The 14,950-nt window shown below is 43.1% G+C and overlaps 1 protein-coding gene across 1 annotated transcript in view; it reads left to right on the forward strand.

Annotated features, from left to right (window-relative positions):
• The window catches only part of ap1g2 (adaptor related protein complex 1 subunit gamma 2), a 53,650-nt gene that overhangs the window by 16,838 nt on the left and 21,862 nt on the right, over positions 1-14,950 (forward strand). The window contains exons 10-11 of the mRNA XM_083781888.1: positions 12,761-12,816; positions 14,712-14,825. Of these exons, the coding sequence (XP_083638014.1) occupies positions 12,761-12,816; positions 14,712-14,825 (170 nt within the window). The remainder of the gene's footprint in view (positions 1-12,760; positions 12,817-14,711; positions 14,826-14,950) is intronic.

Consider the following 14,950-nt stretch of genomic DNA (forward strand, 5'->3'; position numbering starts at 1 on the left):
CTACTGATGTTTTCTTATTATTTTCCAGTAATTGTATTCCCCGTAATATTCAGACATTATTTTTCCACAACTCAGTATCATAGTGGTTTATACTAATCTAGGTATATAACTACTGTAAAACAAGACAATAGATAGTATATAGGTATGTAATAAATCGTATATTACATATGACATACAGTGGTATATATTTTCACCATGTCTAATCCTCCAATTGGCGGCAGTTATGGGGGGGAGGATTTTGATGCAATTATGGCTGGTTACGCCGATGAGGCTACACGTCTATGCGAAAGTACCAATGCATATTTGGCCGAGGCAGCTAAATTATTCCAGGATATTTCTTCCGGTGAATCAGATGATGATATGGAGTCGTCTGAGGCGAGGGGTGAAACGTCTGATTGTGGCAGTGAGAGATTGTCTCCGCTAGAAGTAGATGGTGGTGGACATGATCCCGGCATTGTCGACACACTTAGCACCCCTCCTATGGTGGTCGGTATTTCTGTTACAGCTCCTACAGTGCAGTCAGGTGGGGGACTGATCAGAAATCCTGTTAATGTCGGTGGAGCCAGCGTACCAGCGGTAGCTAGTCCTATACACGTTGCTGATATAACCAAATTTAATGGTAAAACTCTACGAGCAACTATAAGTTTCTCTGATATACCAACGGAAAATCTTGAAGAATTGACCGGATTGATTAAGGATCGTATTTCAGTACCAATTAATAGAGCCGTCGAACTCTCAACTCCGGGGTCGACACTATGCATAACACTCGATGGCCCATCATTGTCCAGTGGTGTACATACAACCGTAATGAGTGATACCCCCGCTATAACTGACCAGTTTCTAGAGGCTATAATTGCTATAATTCAGAGTAATGAAACAATTATGGCTGATTCTGACTTATCCATGCGTATCGATTTAGCATTAGGATCCAGCGGAGCGGGTCGTACAACGCTATCTAGTATCCCGTACGAGAAGATACGAGAACATAGAGTACGTTGTAATGCTATATACAGTCCCGATAATGAGGATAACATATGTTTTTCACTCTGCATTGCAAAGTATTTGTATCCCAACGAATCCGTAGCATCACTACGTCAGATTGCTACCGGTATACATACATGCACAGGGCATGCAATCACACATAACGTGACACTTGCAGACATATCGGGGTACGAGGATAAATTTGGTGTAAAGATAGTCGTTTTTCATCATAATGATAATGGTAGTAAGCCATTAGTAGTATTCCAGACATCCGATCAGCTACCTATCAGTAAACCTGTGATTCAACTATACTTGCAGGATGGTCATTACTGCCTGGTGTTGCGACCTCATGCCTTTCATGGTACTGGGTATGCCTGTAATTTCTGTTATAGAGGATTCAACGATCATGCTTTGCATTCATGCATAGGGTGCTGTAAAATATGCTTTACGAATTGCATGCCTCATATTGATGAGTGTATTACGAATCACAAGGGAGAGGATCGGACCGGGCCCCAATACTGTACTGATTGTAATCAGAAATGTAGATCTCCATATTGCTATGATCAGCATAAGCTGTGTTCGCCTACAGCAGGTTTCGTGGCTTGTGAGAAACTTGTGCGCTGTAAAGATTGTGGTGTGGTTTACAACCGGCTAGGAAGTAAAAGAACAGCGGATGATGAGGGTGTTGCAACCAACCATACATGTACGCCACCCAGATGTAAGCATTGTAGGCAGTCTTTATTTGTCGGTGTAGAGCATACGTGCTTTATAAAACCTATGAGAAAAAAACCAATCAGTGAGGATTATATCATCTACGATATTGAGACACAGGTTGTCGATGGGGTCCATATCCCTAACTATATATATGCGATGAAACTTGATGGAGACTATAGTTTTAAGGCCTACGGGGTACATTGTGTGGCAAAATTTGTAGCACATTACAGGAAACCGTTCTTCAAGGGCTATGGCTTTATCGCGCATAATGCATCCGGCTTTGACAATCATGTAGTGCTGAAATATATGGTTGATCAGAGAATTCCTCTGATCACCATTCTACGAGGGTGTAAGATCATAGCCATGGAAGATACAATATTCAAACAGAACTGGATTGATAGCTACAGTTTTCTTCCCATGAGATTGGCTGATACACCAGCAGCTATGGGTTTTCAAGATCTATGCAAAGGATTCTTTCCCCATAAATTTAACATACCGGCAAATCAGACTTATGTTGGGGCTTATCCATCTCCATACTATTATGGTTACGAACATATGCGTGAATCGGACAAGGTATTGTTCAATGCATGGTACGTGACTGTAATAGGCAAGATCTTCAACTTCAGACAGGAGCTTGCATTATACTGTCAGAATGATGTTGTGGTTCTATGCAAGGCTGTAGTCAAGTATAGAGAGTCATTCATTGAATCGACAGGGGTGGACCCTTTTAGCAGTAAAACTCTCCCGGGTGCCTGCATGGCTGTTTTCAAGTCTAACTTTCTACAGGACGAGACCATTGCATTAACTTACGATGGGGCATACCATGATCAGAACAAGACATACTCCACGGTTTCTATTCAATGGCTTGAATACCTAATCTATTCACAGAAAGTCGCTATTGTACATGCCGTAAATGGGGGTGAACACAAATTTGGCACATATTTTGTCGATGGATATGACATCGTAAATAACTGTATTTTTGAATATAATGGTTGTTATTATCATGGTCACCCTGAATGTCATCAAGCATCTGATTACAATCCTACGACTAAAACATTATTCGGAACCCTGTACCGGAAAACTATGGCCCGAAAGAAAAATCTAGAAGAAAAGTATAATGTGAAGGTGGTGACAATTTGGGATTGTGAATGGTCTAGAATGAAAAGGGCAGACCTTGGTGTGCGCGCATTCATGGAAAATGTGTACACACATCCTGTGCGTTTGAATCCACGGGACGCATTGTTTGGCGGACGCACTACAGCGTTGAAACTATACCACGAAGTCAAAACTCCGACTGGTAAGCTCATGTATGTCGATTATACATCGTTGTATCCGTATGTCCAATCATGTAAGCCTTATCCAGTGGGGCACCCTGTGATTATCTTCAAGGACTTTGCGCCTATCGATACGTACTTCGGCTTTGCAAAATGCACGGTTCTGCCCCCTAGAGGCTTATATCATCCCGTACTACCCGTTAGAAACAACGGGAAGCTCATGTTCCCACTATGCATGAGATGTGCCATCGAGCTGAATCACGAGCCATCGTGTAACCACAACGATGGTGATCGTGCAATGTCTGGTACATGGGTTATATTCGAGATTTTGAAGGCTCTCGAATTGGGATATGTACTCATATCTATTAACGAGGTTTGGCATTTCCCTACCCAGACTAACAATCTATTCACTGACTATGTTAAGACTTTCATGAAGTCTAAGCAGGAAGCTAGCGGGTATCCTGCAGGGGTCACAACCGATGCTGAGAAAAAGAAATACATTGAGGAGTATAATGCGCATGAGGGGATCCTCCTTGACCCTAGCAAAATATGTGTCAATAAGGCCATGCGGAGTTGTAGCAAGCTGCTGTTGAACTCGTTGTGGGGTCGCTTCTGTATGAGGACAAACATGTCCCAGTGTGAATTTGTATCGTGCCCATCGCGCTTTTCACAATTGTTGTTTAGCGATGAGTATGTCATCAGTCAGTTCCACTTCATCACAGAGATTGTGGCTATGGTTCAGTGGAGCTACAGGGACCCCCGTTCAAGCACAGCGATCGACATTAACGTCTTTATCGGTGCGATCACGACGGCTCATGCTCGTATGGAGCTATATTCACTACTGGAAAAACTAGGCACTAGGGCTGTGTACACGGATACAGACTCGTGTATATTCAGCTATGAAGAGGGTGAATGGGTCCCATCATTGGGGCCGTACCTTGGTGATTTGACTGATGAGATTAACAGTGGATCGGGGGACGATTATATTGTTCGTTATATTTCGGGAGGCCCCAAATCCTACTGTTATACTACTAAGCAGGGAAAAACAGTGGTAAAGTGGAAAGGGGTTACGTTGAATCCGCATAATGCAGCGATACTCACCCCTGATGTCCTTCTACGATTGGTCAACTCGTTCATAGCAGACCAGAAGGCCCCAGAGTGTGTATATGTGACTACAAATACCATCCAGCGGGTTAAGAAGCGGTTAGAACTCAGAAACTCTATGATGACTAAACGTGTCAGAGTCGTCTACGATAAGCGTGTGATCGTTGACCAGTACAGTACATTACCCTATGGCTACTACCAAAGCAGTAGTTAGAGTCGCTGATGGTTATCAGAACTCGTTACAACATCCATTCTCGATGGTTGTTAGTGGTCCATCGAACAGTGGGAAGACCCACTTTGTATCCAGTCTCATAGAGAATATAGATAAGATATTTTCTGTGGAGATACATAATATAATCTATTTGTATACATGCTGGCAGCCCAGATTCGACCAACTGTTGAAGATTCGTGATATTATTTTTATTAAAGGGATCCCAGAATCTCTAGCCGACGATAAGCTAATGCCTGTACATTCCAATAATCTGCTGATTATTGATGATTTAATGAACGATGCATGTAATAATCTGGAAGTACAGAATGTGTTTACACAGTATGTACATCATAGGAACCTAAGCTGTATTTATCTTGTACAAAATCTTTTCGTTCAGGGGAAATCCAGTCGGACTATTAGTCTTAATACGAATTACATGGTTTTATTCAAAAATGCTCGTGACACATATCAGATATCTCTGCTAGCTAGGCAGATGTACCCTGGTAATGTACGTTATTTTCTTCAGGCTTTTACCGATGCCACTAGTAGGCCATACGGCTACCTACTTATTGATTTTAAAGCGACTACGCTTGATGCATTCCGGCTCAGAACGGATATACTCTCAGCCAGACCAGTTGTTTACATACCAGCGAAGTAGAACATGTCTGCCAGGATCCAAAGAAACCTCATTATTCTGGAAAGGCTGCATAAAGCCAGCCCTGCTAAGCGGAGGGTTATTCTAAAGAATGCTGGCCCTGACTTCCTTAACACATTATGTGAAATAGCTCTCAACATACTTAATGGTAAGATACCATTAACCACGAGACAGTACACCCAGCTTCAGAAGAAGAAGACACAGTTACGGACACTAGCATCCAAAGCTATTAGTGTTAACAGGAAAAAGAGACTTGTTAATCAGACCGGTGGAGCTTTTTTTCTACCCGCTATTGCAGCTGCGATCCCATTTCTCGTATCACTTTTTTCACGACGGTAATTAGTCATTAAGGATCATGGAACATATACAAAAAATGTTTATGGTCTCACAGCGTGAGATAGATCGGTTGAGCCATACAACACCCACTCCCGTTCTGGATACACCTATACGTAATGTTGTTGAAACCGAGTTAGACGGTGAAATACGCCGACTCCTTCTCACCCCTAATATAGACATTCATGAGAAAGCTAAGAGATATTCATCTGTACTACAACGCTACCTCTCGCTTGTAAGACAAGGAGTTAATGAAAAGACCGTCCTCACACTTTCATTGCCACAGACCAGTGAAACTGTTACTGCCGATGATTTTATAGGGCCAGATATCATGAACCATATGCCAGATCGTAACAAGAAGAATGCAATGCATATTGTAGACATCCTGTCTAAATCTAGAAATCATATTACATGGAGTCCTCAGGGTGAAATGGTCATAGACGGTACCCCGATAGTGGGCTCTCATGTATATGATCTTGTAAAAAATATAACAACATCCCGCCGTGTGGCTGACGATAGCAGACCAATTGGGTGGGATAAATTTCTAAGAAGAATAGCATCACTGAATGTACCAATATCCATTATACCGAATTCTGATGTAAAGCGTGAAATTTTGGCTTTGAAGGGAGTAGTCTTTTCCCCCACTGAACAGTCGAGGGATAGTAGCTCTGAGATGACCCCAAGGACAAAGAAAAGGGGTAGAATATCTTCTTCTGTATGGACATTATACTGAAATGCCATCCTTCAATCCGTTTCTTATTCTTTCTTTATTTTTTATTTTATTTGCTTATGGTTTTTTATTTTATTTATCTCGTTATGTTTTGTTTTAGGTTTTTAGTTTTTTTTTTACCTCTGATACTGTGTATGTATACATCTTATTCTACAATGTTGTCTATGATATGATCTTAAACTATGATGTATTAGTGTCTATACATTGTGATATCGTATTACTACCAATATTGTAACTGTGTCAATAATGTGTCTATACCAATGTCACTCTTTATTTTTTTTTCCTAAATAAAATAATGATTCTAAAAGACATGGAAATGTTTCATCAGACTTTAATTTCATTACAATTATGTATACACATACTGATACATTCATCGTCTAGCATACTGTACACATGTAGCTGTATGCCCACGGCATAAGTGGGGACGTATTCGCTTAACAAATGAGCACACCATTAGATCATTACATGAGAGGGAACTTGAATACAGTTTTAAAACTCTCTGATAGGTTAGTCCGTTCTGAAAAATACAATGTTCTCCACAGGTTGTGGACTGCTTATCCTGTACTGGTCTTGTTGAATACGATATCTTTACACAGTTCTTACAGAGAAAATTAACTATAGTTTCAGGAAATTCTGCATATGTTGGGGGGTTCCCAAAAGAATCAAAAAAATATCCATGCCTGTTATATGTGATATAGATAGCGAGCCAATGGGCCCCTGGTAATGACGATGGGTCTGTATTTATAACAGCTAACATTGGTAGATTCACAACCATCTCCCCTGGTAACTCATCACACGCTAACACACCTAAGAAGTGTGTCCTCCTCTCAAGCATCTTTTCAATCATCCCGTGAATTTCCAGAGTATTCATAGCCAAGTCTCTCTCACTGATGCAGCTTAATAATGGTCCATTAATACCTGTCTCCTCCCTGATATCTCAACGATTGAATCAAAGACAGCGTAACATATCAGATTGACGGTTCTGGGTAATGGAACTCTGAAGCGGGCCTCCAATCTGACGTTCCCAGAGTGTACGAGCGAAACATGACTTGCGGAACCACCATCGGCCTCCAGGTTGAAGCAGAATAATGTGTAACCATCCCCGAAATCTTTCCTAGTTATGCTCAGAGGCCGGTCTTTCAGGTATCTCCCTGTAGCATCAATCATCTGGAAGTACTCCCGAGTGAACTGGCCATTAGGGAAGTCAGGCTGAAATGGTCTTGATGGATATGCTTGACCATCGGCGTGTAGGCATAAATACTCAAGATTGTAATGTTGAAAATTGAATGGATTACGGCTATAACTTCCTGTGAATCCTTCATTGTCCACAAAAGCTATGACAACGAACTTTGGGATCTGCCCAAGAAACAGGTTTTCCTGATTACATACCGTTGTTCCAGCTGGTATGGAGAAGTTTTTTAAACACACACGATCTATGGGGTATTTTGCATTGGTATGGGCTATAGTTTTAGCATGTGCTAGTCTGACTCCAGGTGCAACAGACACCTTTTTTACATAGAGACTAGCCGACAAGATTTTTATCTTGTATCCTTCTGCTGCATCATCAGCTGTTATGCAGAACTCATCTTTCGCACGGATGAATTTAATCTTAACATCGATACCATTTATCAATAGTTTTTCCTGGAAGAACATGTCGGCATGGATTGGAGCTATTAACTCTACAGTCTTGCTTCGTGCTGTGTGTGCTGCCCTCCGAGCGAGACCGGTATTTGCTCCGCCCGGGTCGGTATCATCCATTGACCCCGGTGTGTCTTTGTTGAATAAACCACACCCAAAATGTGTGGTCAGGGTGTCATGTCCGTAATTCAGTAGACACTCAATCATACCACGATATGGGTATGTCGAACTCGAATGTGTTATTAGCGTATCCCCGAGCATGATATCGACTTGTGAGAAGAGTGTACATCCGGGATAATTCACTAGTCCTACTTTTGCATCCTGAATTATGTTTCCACCATCACTTTTTGTAATCTTTGCATGTACAAGAATATACGTGTTATTTAAATCCATATACTCTTCGCTGCTACCAGTAACGTAGAATTCTATAGGACCCGTATCAGTTATCGCAGAAATTGGTGGGAATTCCTGGTATGAACTCCTCTCGATCGATACTTGTGTTAGAGGGACTGTGTAGATATCGAGCTCCGTTTTGACACATGTCTCCGACATATTATGAAGAAGAGACATGATGCCGATGCGATCGTCTAAAAGATATCTCTATTAAATTTAGTCGTCTGCACAGTCCGGCGTCGTTTTGGTTTTGGTTTCTTACTCCGTCGACCTGCGCTTTTATGTGTTTTCCTCCGCTTCCCTACCAGTAGGTCCCGACCTTGGAGACCTCTTGGGGGACGTTTTACACCCCTTCGGTTGCTAACCACAAAACCGGATCCGTCTTGTCGTGGAGTTGTAACTCGGGATACCAGTCTTGTTGCAACGTCGCCGGCTATATTCTTCGCAGCTGTTTTAAGGTGTGGGGCAGCTAGATTGAACCCCCGTTTTAGTAGAGGCAGAGCGAAACGAAACAAATTTCTAAAAAGACCACCAACCCCTGATCCGTACTGTGTAGGCGATCCAGCGAAACCAGGGAGTCCACATCCCGCCTGGTTAGTGTAGTATGCCATATAGCGCCCATCATCAGCTACGTACGGCGCACAGTGCATCGTACTAAAGTTTTTTTTTTCTTTCTAGAAATTAGACCGTACAGGTCTAAAGTGTAGTTTAATTATCACCTTCCCGTACGTGAATCGTACGTCCTGATTCTGATCGTTTTTTATAGAAATCTGTACGTCGTCTATGACTGACTTCGAGAGAGTTGTGTAGTGAGGCCTATCGTACAACAGAGTGACAATGCTGCGTGGATCATCCGTAATATTTATACTCCGAAGAAGTGGTACATATGTATCGCCTACCCTCTGGTAGTCGACAATATCCGTATATATAAACATACTGTAGCATCCTCCGTAAATATCCGCTGGGTGTGGTGCATAGCCTATGTTTATGTGTATGGATGATGTCGGGTGTATCTGAAACTCATCCTTGGGTATAAATCCGAGGATGCGCGCTAGACCTCCTCTGAACACAATGGACCCTGTCTCATCTCCGATAAAACATACACGATTAGTTACACTATCATACAGCATGTTCAGTGTGTTCGAATGCCTTCTCATACGAACGTTTATCTCGTGTATAATTTCAGGTATAGTACGATAATGACCCGTAGGTATGTTCATGTTCACTGGACTTCCACCCGGTGCCTTGTTCAATGTGAGTAGAATTCGTCCATCTTCCCTAGGAAAGCTCACCCAACTTTTAGGATACTGAACTTCAATGACCCCAACCTCATATGGCTGTTTGAGTATAATAGGCTTAGCCAATTTTGTCCGGTAGTCCCATATCTTATTCCCCGGGTATACATCTATTGATGCATTACTAGGCAATGTTACGTAAAACTCCTCCGCACGGGTTGTATCCATGACATCTGATAGGTATGTGTCGTTGAACGTTATCAGATGGTATGGACTATCTAGACGTCAGGAGTTAGCATTTAAATGCTTGAAATATCACTCTCCGGTATCCACGAATTAAATTTCTGAGGCCAACCAAGCCATCGTACATGGATGTATTTCACCCCACGGCGTTTTCTTGTTCCAAGTATCTCCTCTATCTTATACATTTTTCTTTTACCCACTACGACACTCTGTAACTCTTTTTCGTAGAATGTCCCTCGTATACCTTCGTCTGCATAATCTTTCAGTCTGTATACAACAGGTGTTCGACCTAAACACTCCGTTATCGTAAAGATCTCATCTGTAAACGTCTGTTCATATCCTTTCCTGAATATACCACGATATTTCGATATCCTAACCGTATCCCCAACATTATACTTAAATGTTGGGAATTGCACCTGTTTTGTTTTATACAGATTGTTAAAGACCACCCCCTCGCTATCTCTATCTACCTTCACTGGAGCCATCTTTATGGATCGATGGTAGGCATTGTTATATGCCGACACCATATCCTGCAGAGAGTCGATATATCTCCGTGAATTGATAGCTGTTAATTGTCGCCACATAACCGTTTTCAGTGTTCTGTTCCATCGTTCAATTATGCTACATTTCGTCTCACTAGATGTCGAAAAGTGTATGATATCGTGTTGCTGGATCATATCCTGAAACGTTTTGTTATAAAACTCTGTTCCCTCATCTGTCTGCAGCTTACGCGGTACCCTCCCCTCAGCTAGAATGTCTTTAAAAGCTGCTGTAACACATTTTCCCGTTTTGTTTTCAAGAGGTCGTACCCATGCATATTTGGAGAAAACGTCTATACACGTTAAGAGAAATCTCACTCCATCATTTTCTTTAGAGTACACAGACATATCTACTAAGTCTGCCTGAAACTGTGCATCGATTCCACTAACCAATACCCTATTTCTAGGGAAATGTCTAGCAGCCGGAGCGTGTAGGGTATACGCATCCTCTCCCTCTAGCCATTTTTTGACGCTGCTTATTTTCACAGGGATGTCCACGTCTTTTTTAACCCCTGTAACCAACTTGTTTACACCCCCTAAACTAGCGGGATTGCCTGGCTCATAATACAACTTTCGCAGCGGTGTATCCATGATGACCGCTGGATATCAAATGACTCAGAGACTCCGTAGCTGGAGAGTTTTTATTACAGTATAATCAGCTATTCTGATATAACATACACAACATTCACCATCAGGGCCACATGATACATAGCCTACGCAATCGTCACTGTCCGTCCTGAGGGTCACCCCCCATCCAAAGGTGCACACTTCTGTCTAGTATACGGCTGATGTGTTCCCCTCGATCATCTTTTACACACTGCTCCATTTTTTCAACTATATACGGCTCAGACTTCAGGTCACTGAGTATAACCTCAGCAGCGCCTAGAAGCCTGGTTGGTATCACTGTTTTACCACTGACTGCATGCACGGCGTATGCCAGAGCAGATGATAGCGTGGGGGTGAACAACAAGAAACATACATCATCATATCGAGTCTCAAAGTAAAAAGCGGGAGGCTCAAATAGACAGCTATGTTGCCTCTGGGATGGATGGCCCACCTTACACCCAAAGCATGCGTCTTCAAGCATAACTGATAACAATTTCTGAATACAGAGACATATAATCGATCTTAGAAGCTCGACATCATTGGGCTTTAAACACCCTTCCACCGGCTGGTGCTCCTCAATCGAGCATCCCTCTGTAGGTGTAGATGTCGCTAGAGGTTCCATCAGAGACTCCCCACAGTCAGATATGTATGTGAGATTCTGAGCACATAGATTCACAGCGTATTCACGGTTTAGCCAACAGGTAGCATCAGCCTCTGTGCACCATTGGGCGTCTTCATTCGAGTTCATCACAGAATGGTCCGTAGAGATCTCTGGAGACAGCTGGTCCACATCTGCATGTTCCAGAACAGTCTCCGAGGAGATCATGCTCACACGAGTATGATCTGTAATACGACAGAGAAATCCTGTTAGTATAAGCTGAAATACAAGAGAAAACCCCATTAGAATACGAGGAATCGTACACAACATATAAGTATATTTCAAATAGGATTATTTTTCATAACGTACAGAATGGTGCCTAGCATGCATTTAACTAATTTTTTTACCCAAGCAGATCGTATGTGTCATCAGTGCAGGTCCATCTCGACCCCAGGCATGAGAAGAAGGGTAAACACCTAAGTAGAGAACCGAGCTTCCATAATAGGGTGCAGAACCAACCTCTGACATCAGCACTGTCTTGAGACATCACAGGATCCACAGATGGAGGAGGAGGAGGAGTAGCGACCTTCCTCACCCGACGTCGCCTCTTCTTAGGGGCTCGAAGAAGGTCTGCCATCTCGAAAATATCATCATCACTATAAAGAACAGGGGTCATAGGGACCACTCCATGAGGGATACCCTCATCCATGGTGAAACGCTGAAGTTATTCGGTTCTTGTAGAGGTGAGATCATTCCCGAATACCCACCAGCTAGCAGCACTCTCTGTAGAGTTGGAGCAGTGTTGATGATGTGTGGACAACCATCCGGTCTTTTATACACTACGCCTCTATGGTCATAGGCGGAGCCAATATAATGACCATTCAAACCCCACTGTATCCTAAGCACAGGAATAGAGTAGCATATGGTCAGTGGCTGATTACGAAATAGATTAGTGTTAATGAAAAAGCTACCGGCTCAGAGACCCACCCACACACACACACACACACACACACACACCCTAGCAAAAGCATGTCCCTGTCACGACCCATATACGAACTATTGATCCCAGACCCACACACAGATAGAATCAATAGGACAGTTCGCCTACACAAATCAGTGCATGCGCAGTTCAGTTTGAACAGATGGGCATTAACTGCCTCACACAAAAGCAGAACTAGAATCATATTGATCCCCCAACTGCCAAAGATGAAAATGCCATTATCAGGATCAATACGATCCTCAGATACCGGAAACTCCAATCAGCAAAATCAATATAATGACGTCATCGGAAAAAAAGGGTTAGGCCCCGCCCCCTCGTCCCTAGGGAGTGTCCTGAGAATGCCGAAATCGGACCTCGGGGTCTCTGGGGAATAATAGTGTCCTTACATACTACTAGCCTGGCGTAGCCAACCTTCAGTCTGCCTTAGTATGGCTATTACTGAACACACACTTTACCGTAAGTCTCCATTTGTGTGTGACTGACTGTACTGTGTCTGCGTCTCACAGGTCCTGGCTGTGAACATCCTGGGACGATTCCTTCTGAACAATGACAGGAACATTCGGTACGTGTGCATTGCCGCCGGCCCTCCCTTTTCTCCCTTATCTCTCAGACAGTGTCATTTTACTCTCTCCGTTCCACAAGGCCACCGGCTAAAGCCTCAGTTTGCCGAGGTAGAGCGCCCCGGAGGGTTGCTGTCGCTCCGAGGCTAGCTCAGTAATCACTTCTTCTTCTTGGCAGCGTTTCAGCAGAGCCAAACGCAGAAGGTCACACGCTTATCTCTTACTCTCATCTTTAATCCATAATTCCCGAACTCGGGCATTGGGGACGTGCTGTCTAGGTCTCTCTCTCTCTAACTGGCAGCTCCTGTAGGTCCTGTGGGCATTGTTATCCTAGTTTATACTGTGTAGGACAAGCTATGGCTAATAGCTCGGGGCATTTGTAACTATGTGACACATCGGCATACTTCCATAAGCGTTCTGTGCCCATGGCCACAGTAGTCTCGCGTTGCCAGACTGTTGCCTCTCGTCTGGAGCAACGGAAGAGCTATCATGAGTATGCGATAAAGCGGAAATAGTGCCCTCTTCCGTTTCGTCTTTACAGACACGCACATTCATCCTCATATGAATAGAAATCATCTAAGCGTATATACCGTAGCTTGTTGCTTAGCAGAAAAGGAAATTAAAAAATAACCTCTAAAGATATTTAAACAATATATTTTTGTGAACGGAAATAGCAGCTTCCTTACTCTGATTTGGGGAGGTGTAGTTCCAGACTCTATATAGTAGCATTCGGAGATTGTGGAATAGTTGTCTGGCTATGCGAGACCGATGACCACGGTGGGAGTGGCTCACAGCCTTGTTGTGACACCTTCCAAATTATGTAAATGAGCCGGAAAATGTGCCTTTTTTTTAACACACTAAATTAGGCTTAATGTTCCTGTGCTTTTGTTTTCAGTCGCCCATAGGGGCTGTGTGTGTGTGGTCACGCAGGTTTAACTGGTGCTCTCTGTGTTGCAGACAGTGGCTTAGTCTGTGGGTTCTCCAGAGTAAATGTCACTGGTGGCCCTGCTTTGGGGAGATAACCCTCCTCCACACACACACGCACACACACACACACACACACACACACACTGTGTTTCTGTCAAGCATTAAATCCAAGGCTCAACTAAGCATGTTTATAGAATAATTCTGTCTAAAGGTATTTTACACACCAGGAGCATGACTAATAAACGACCTGCGTCAGTGAATAGTTCACATCAAACGCTTCACACCTTTTTATGTGTGGTGATAAATCGTTTTGGCACGTTAACGTTGCTTCATCGGCGTGTAATATAAATCATTTTGGCACGTTGCGTTACGCTGCTTCATGGGCGTGTAATATTGGTGTTCTGTGTGGCTGTACTCGCTTTGCACACGGTGCTTTGTGCCCGGAACGTCACAGCAGCAGCACTCTGGTGCGATAGAGAATTCCAAGAATTCCGTAACTTGAGCCCACGGTGTGCGAGCGTTCTCTTTTGGTTTTCATGTTTAAGGTTGGAGGTTGCACTACATTGTTACATCTTGTGTACCGAACCGGTGCATAAGAGTAAAACTTGTTTTTGTTTGGCTTCCTTCAGACAATGGAGCAGCATAGCCAATAGCAACAGTAGAATAGTGTTTCCTTCTTTTTATATTGTACTCATGACCCGAACGAAGAGCAGTTTCAATTAAGGCAAATTAATCGCACAAAATAAACGCTCCTGTTGTGTACTAGGGACACTAAAAGTGAGCACAGGTGACTCAAGGGTGAGTCTACCTATGTAATATGTACATATGATTTAACTGTACATTGTGTGTGCATTTCCCCCATTGCTATTTTCCTTAATTATCTGTATTGCGTTGTCTATTTCTACTATACTTCTACCAATGTGTCTGTGTTGACTCCGTGTGCTTTGGTTTGTCCCTCCTGTGTTTTCAGGTACATTTCCATGACCTCTCTCCAGAAGATTGTTCAGACGGACCACAATGCAGTGCAGCGCCACCGCGGCACCATAGTGGACTGTCTGAAGGACCAGGACGCCTCTGTCAAACGGTAACGCCATCCACAACGTCAAAATACCTCCTGTCAAACGGTAACGCCATCCACAACGTCAAAATACCTCCTGTCAAACGGTAATGCCATCCACTACGTCAAAATACCTCCTGTCAAACGGTAAC

This window comes from Protomyctophum parallelum, assembly GCF_964188405.1.
Source record: "Protomyctophum parallelum genome assembly, chromosome: 14".
In the NCBI taxonomy this organism is placed as follows: Eukaryota; Metazoa; Chordata; class Actinopteri; order Myctophiformes; family Myctophidae; genus Protomyctophum; species Protomyctophum parallelum.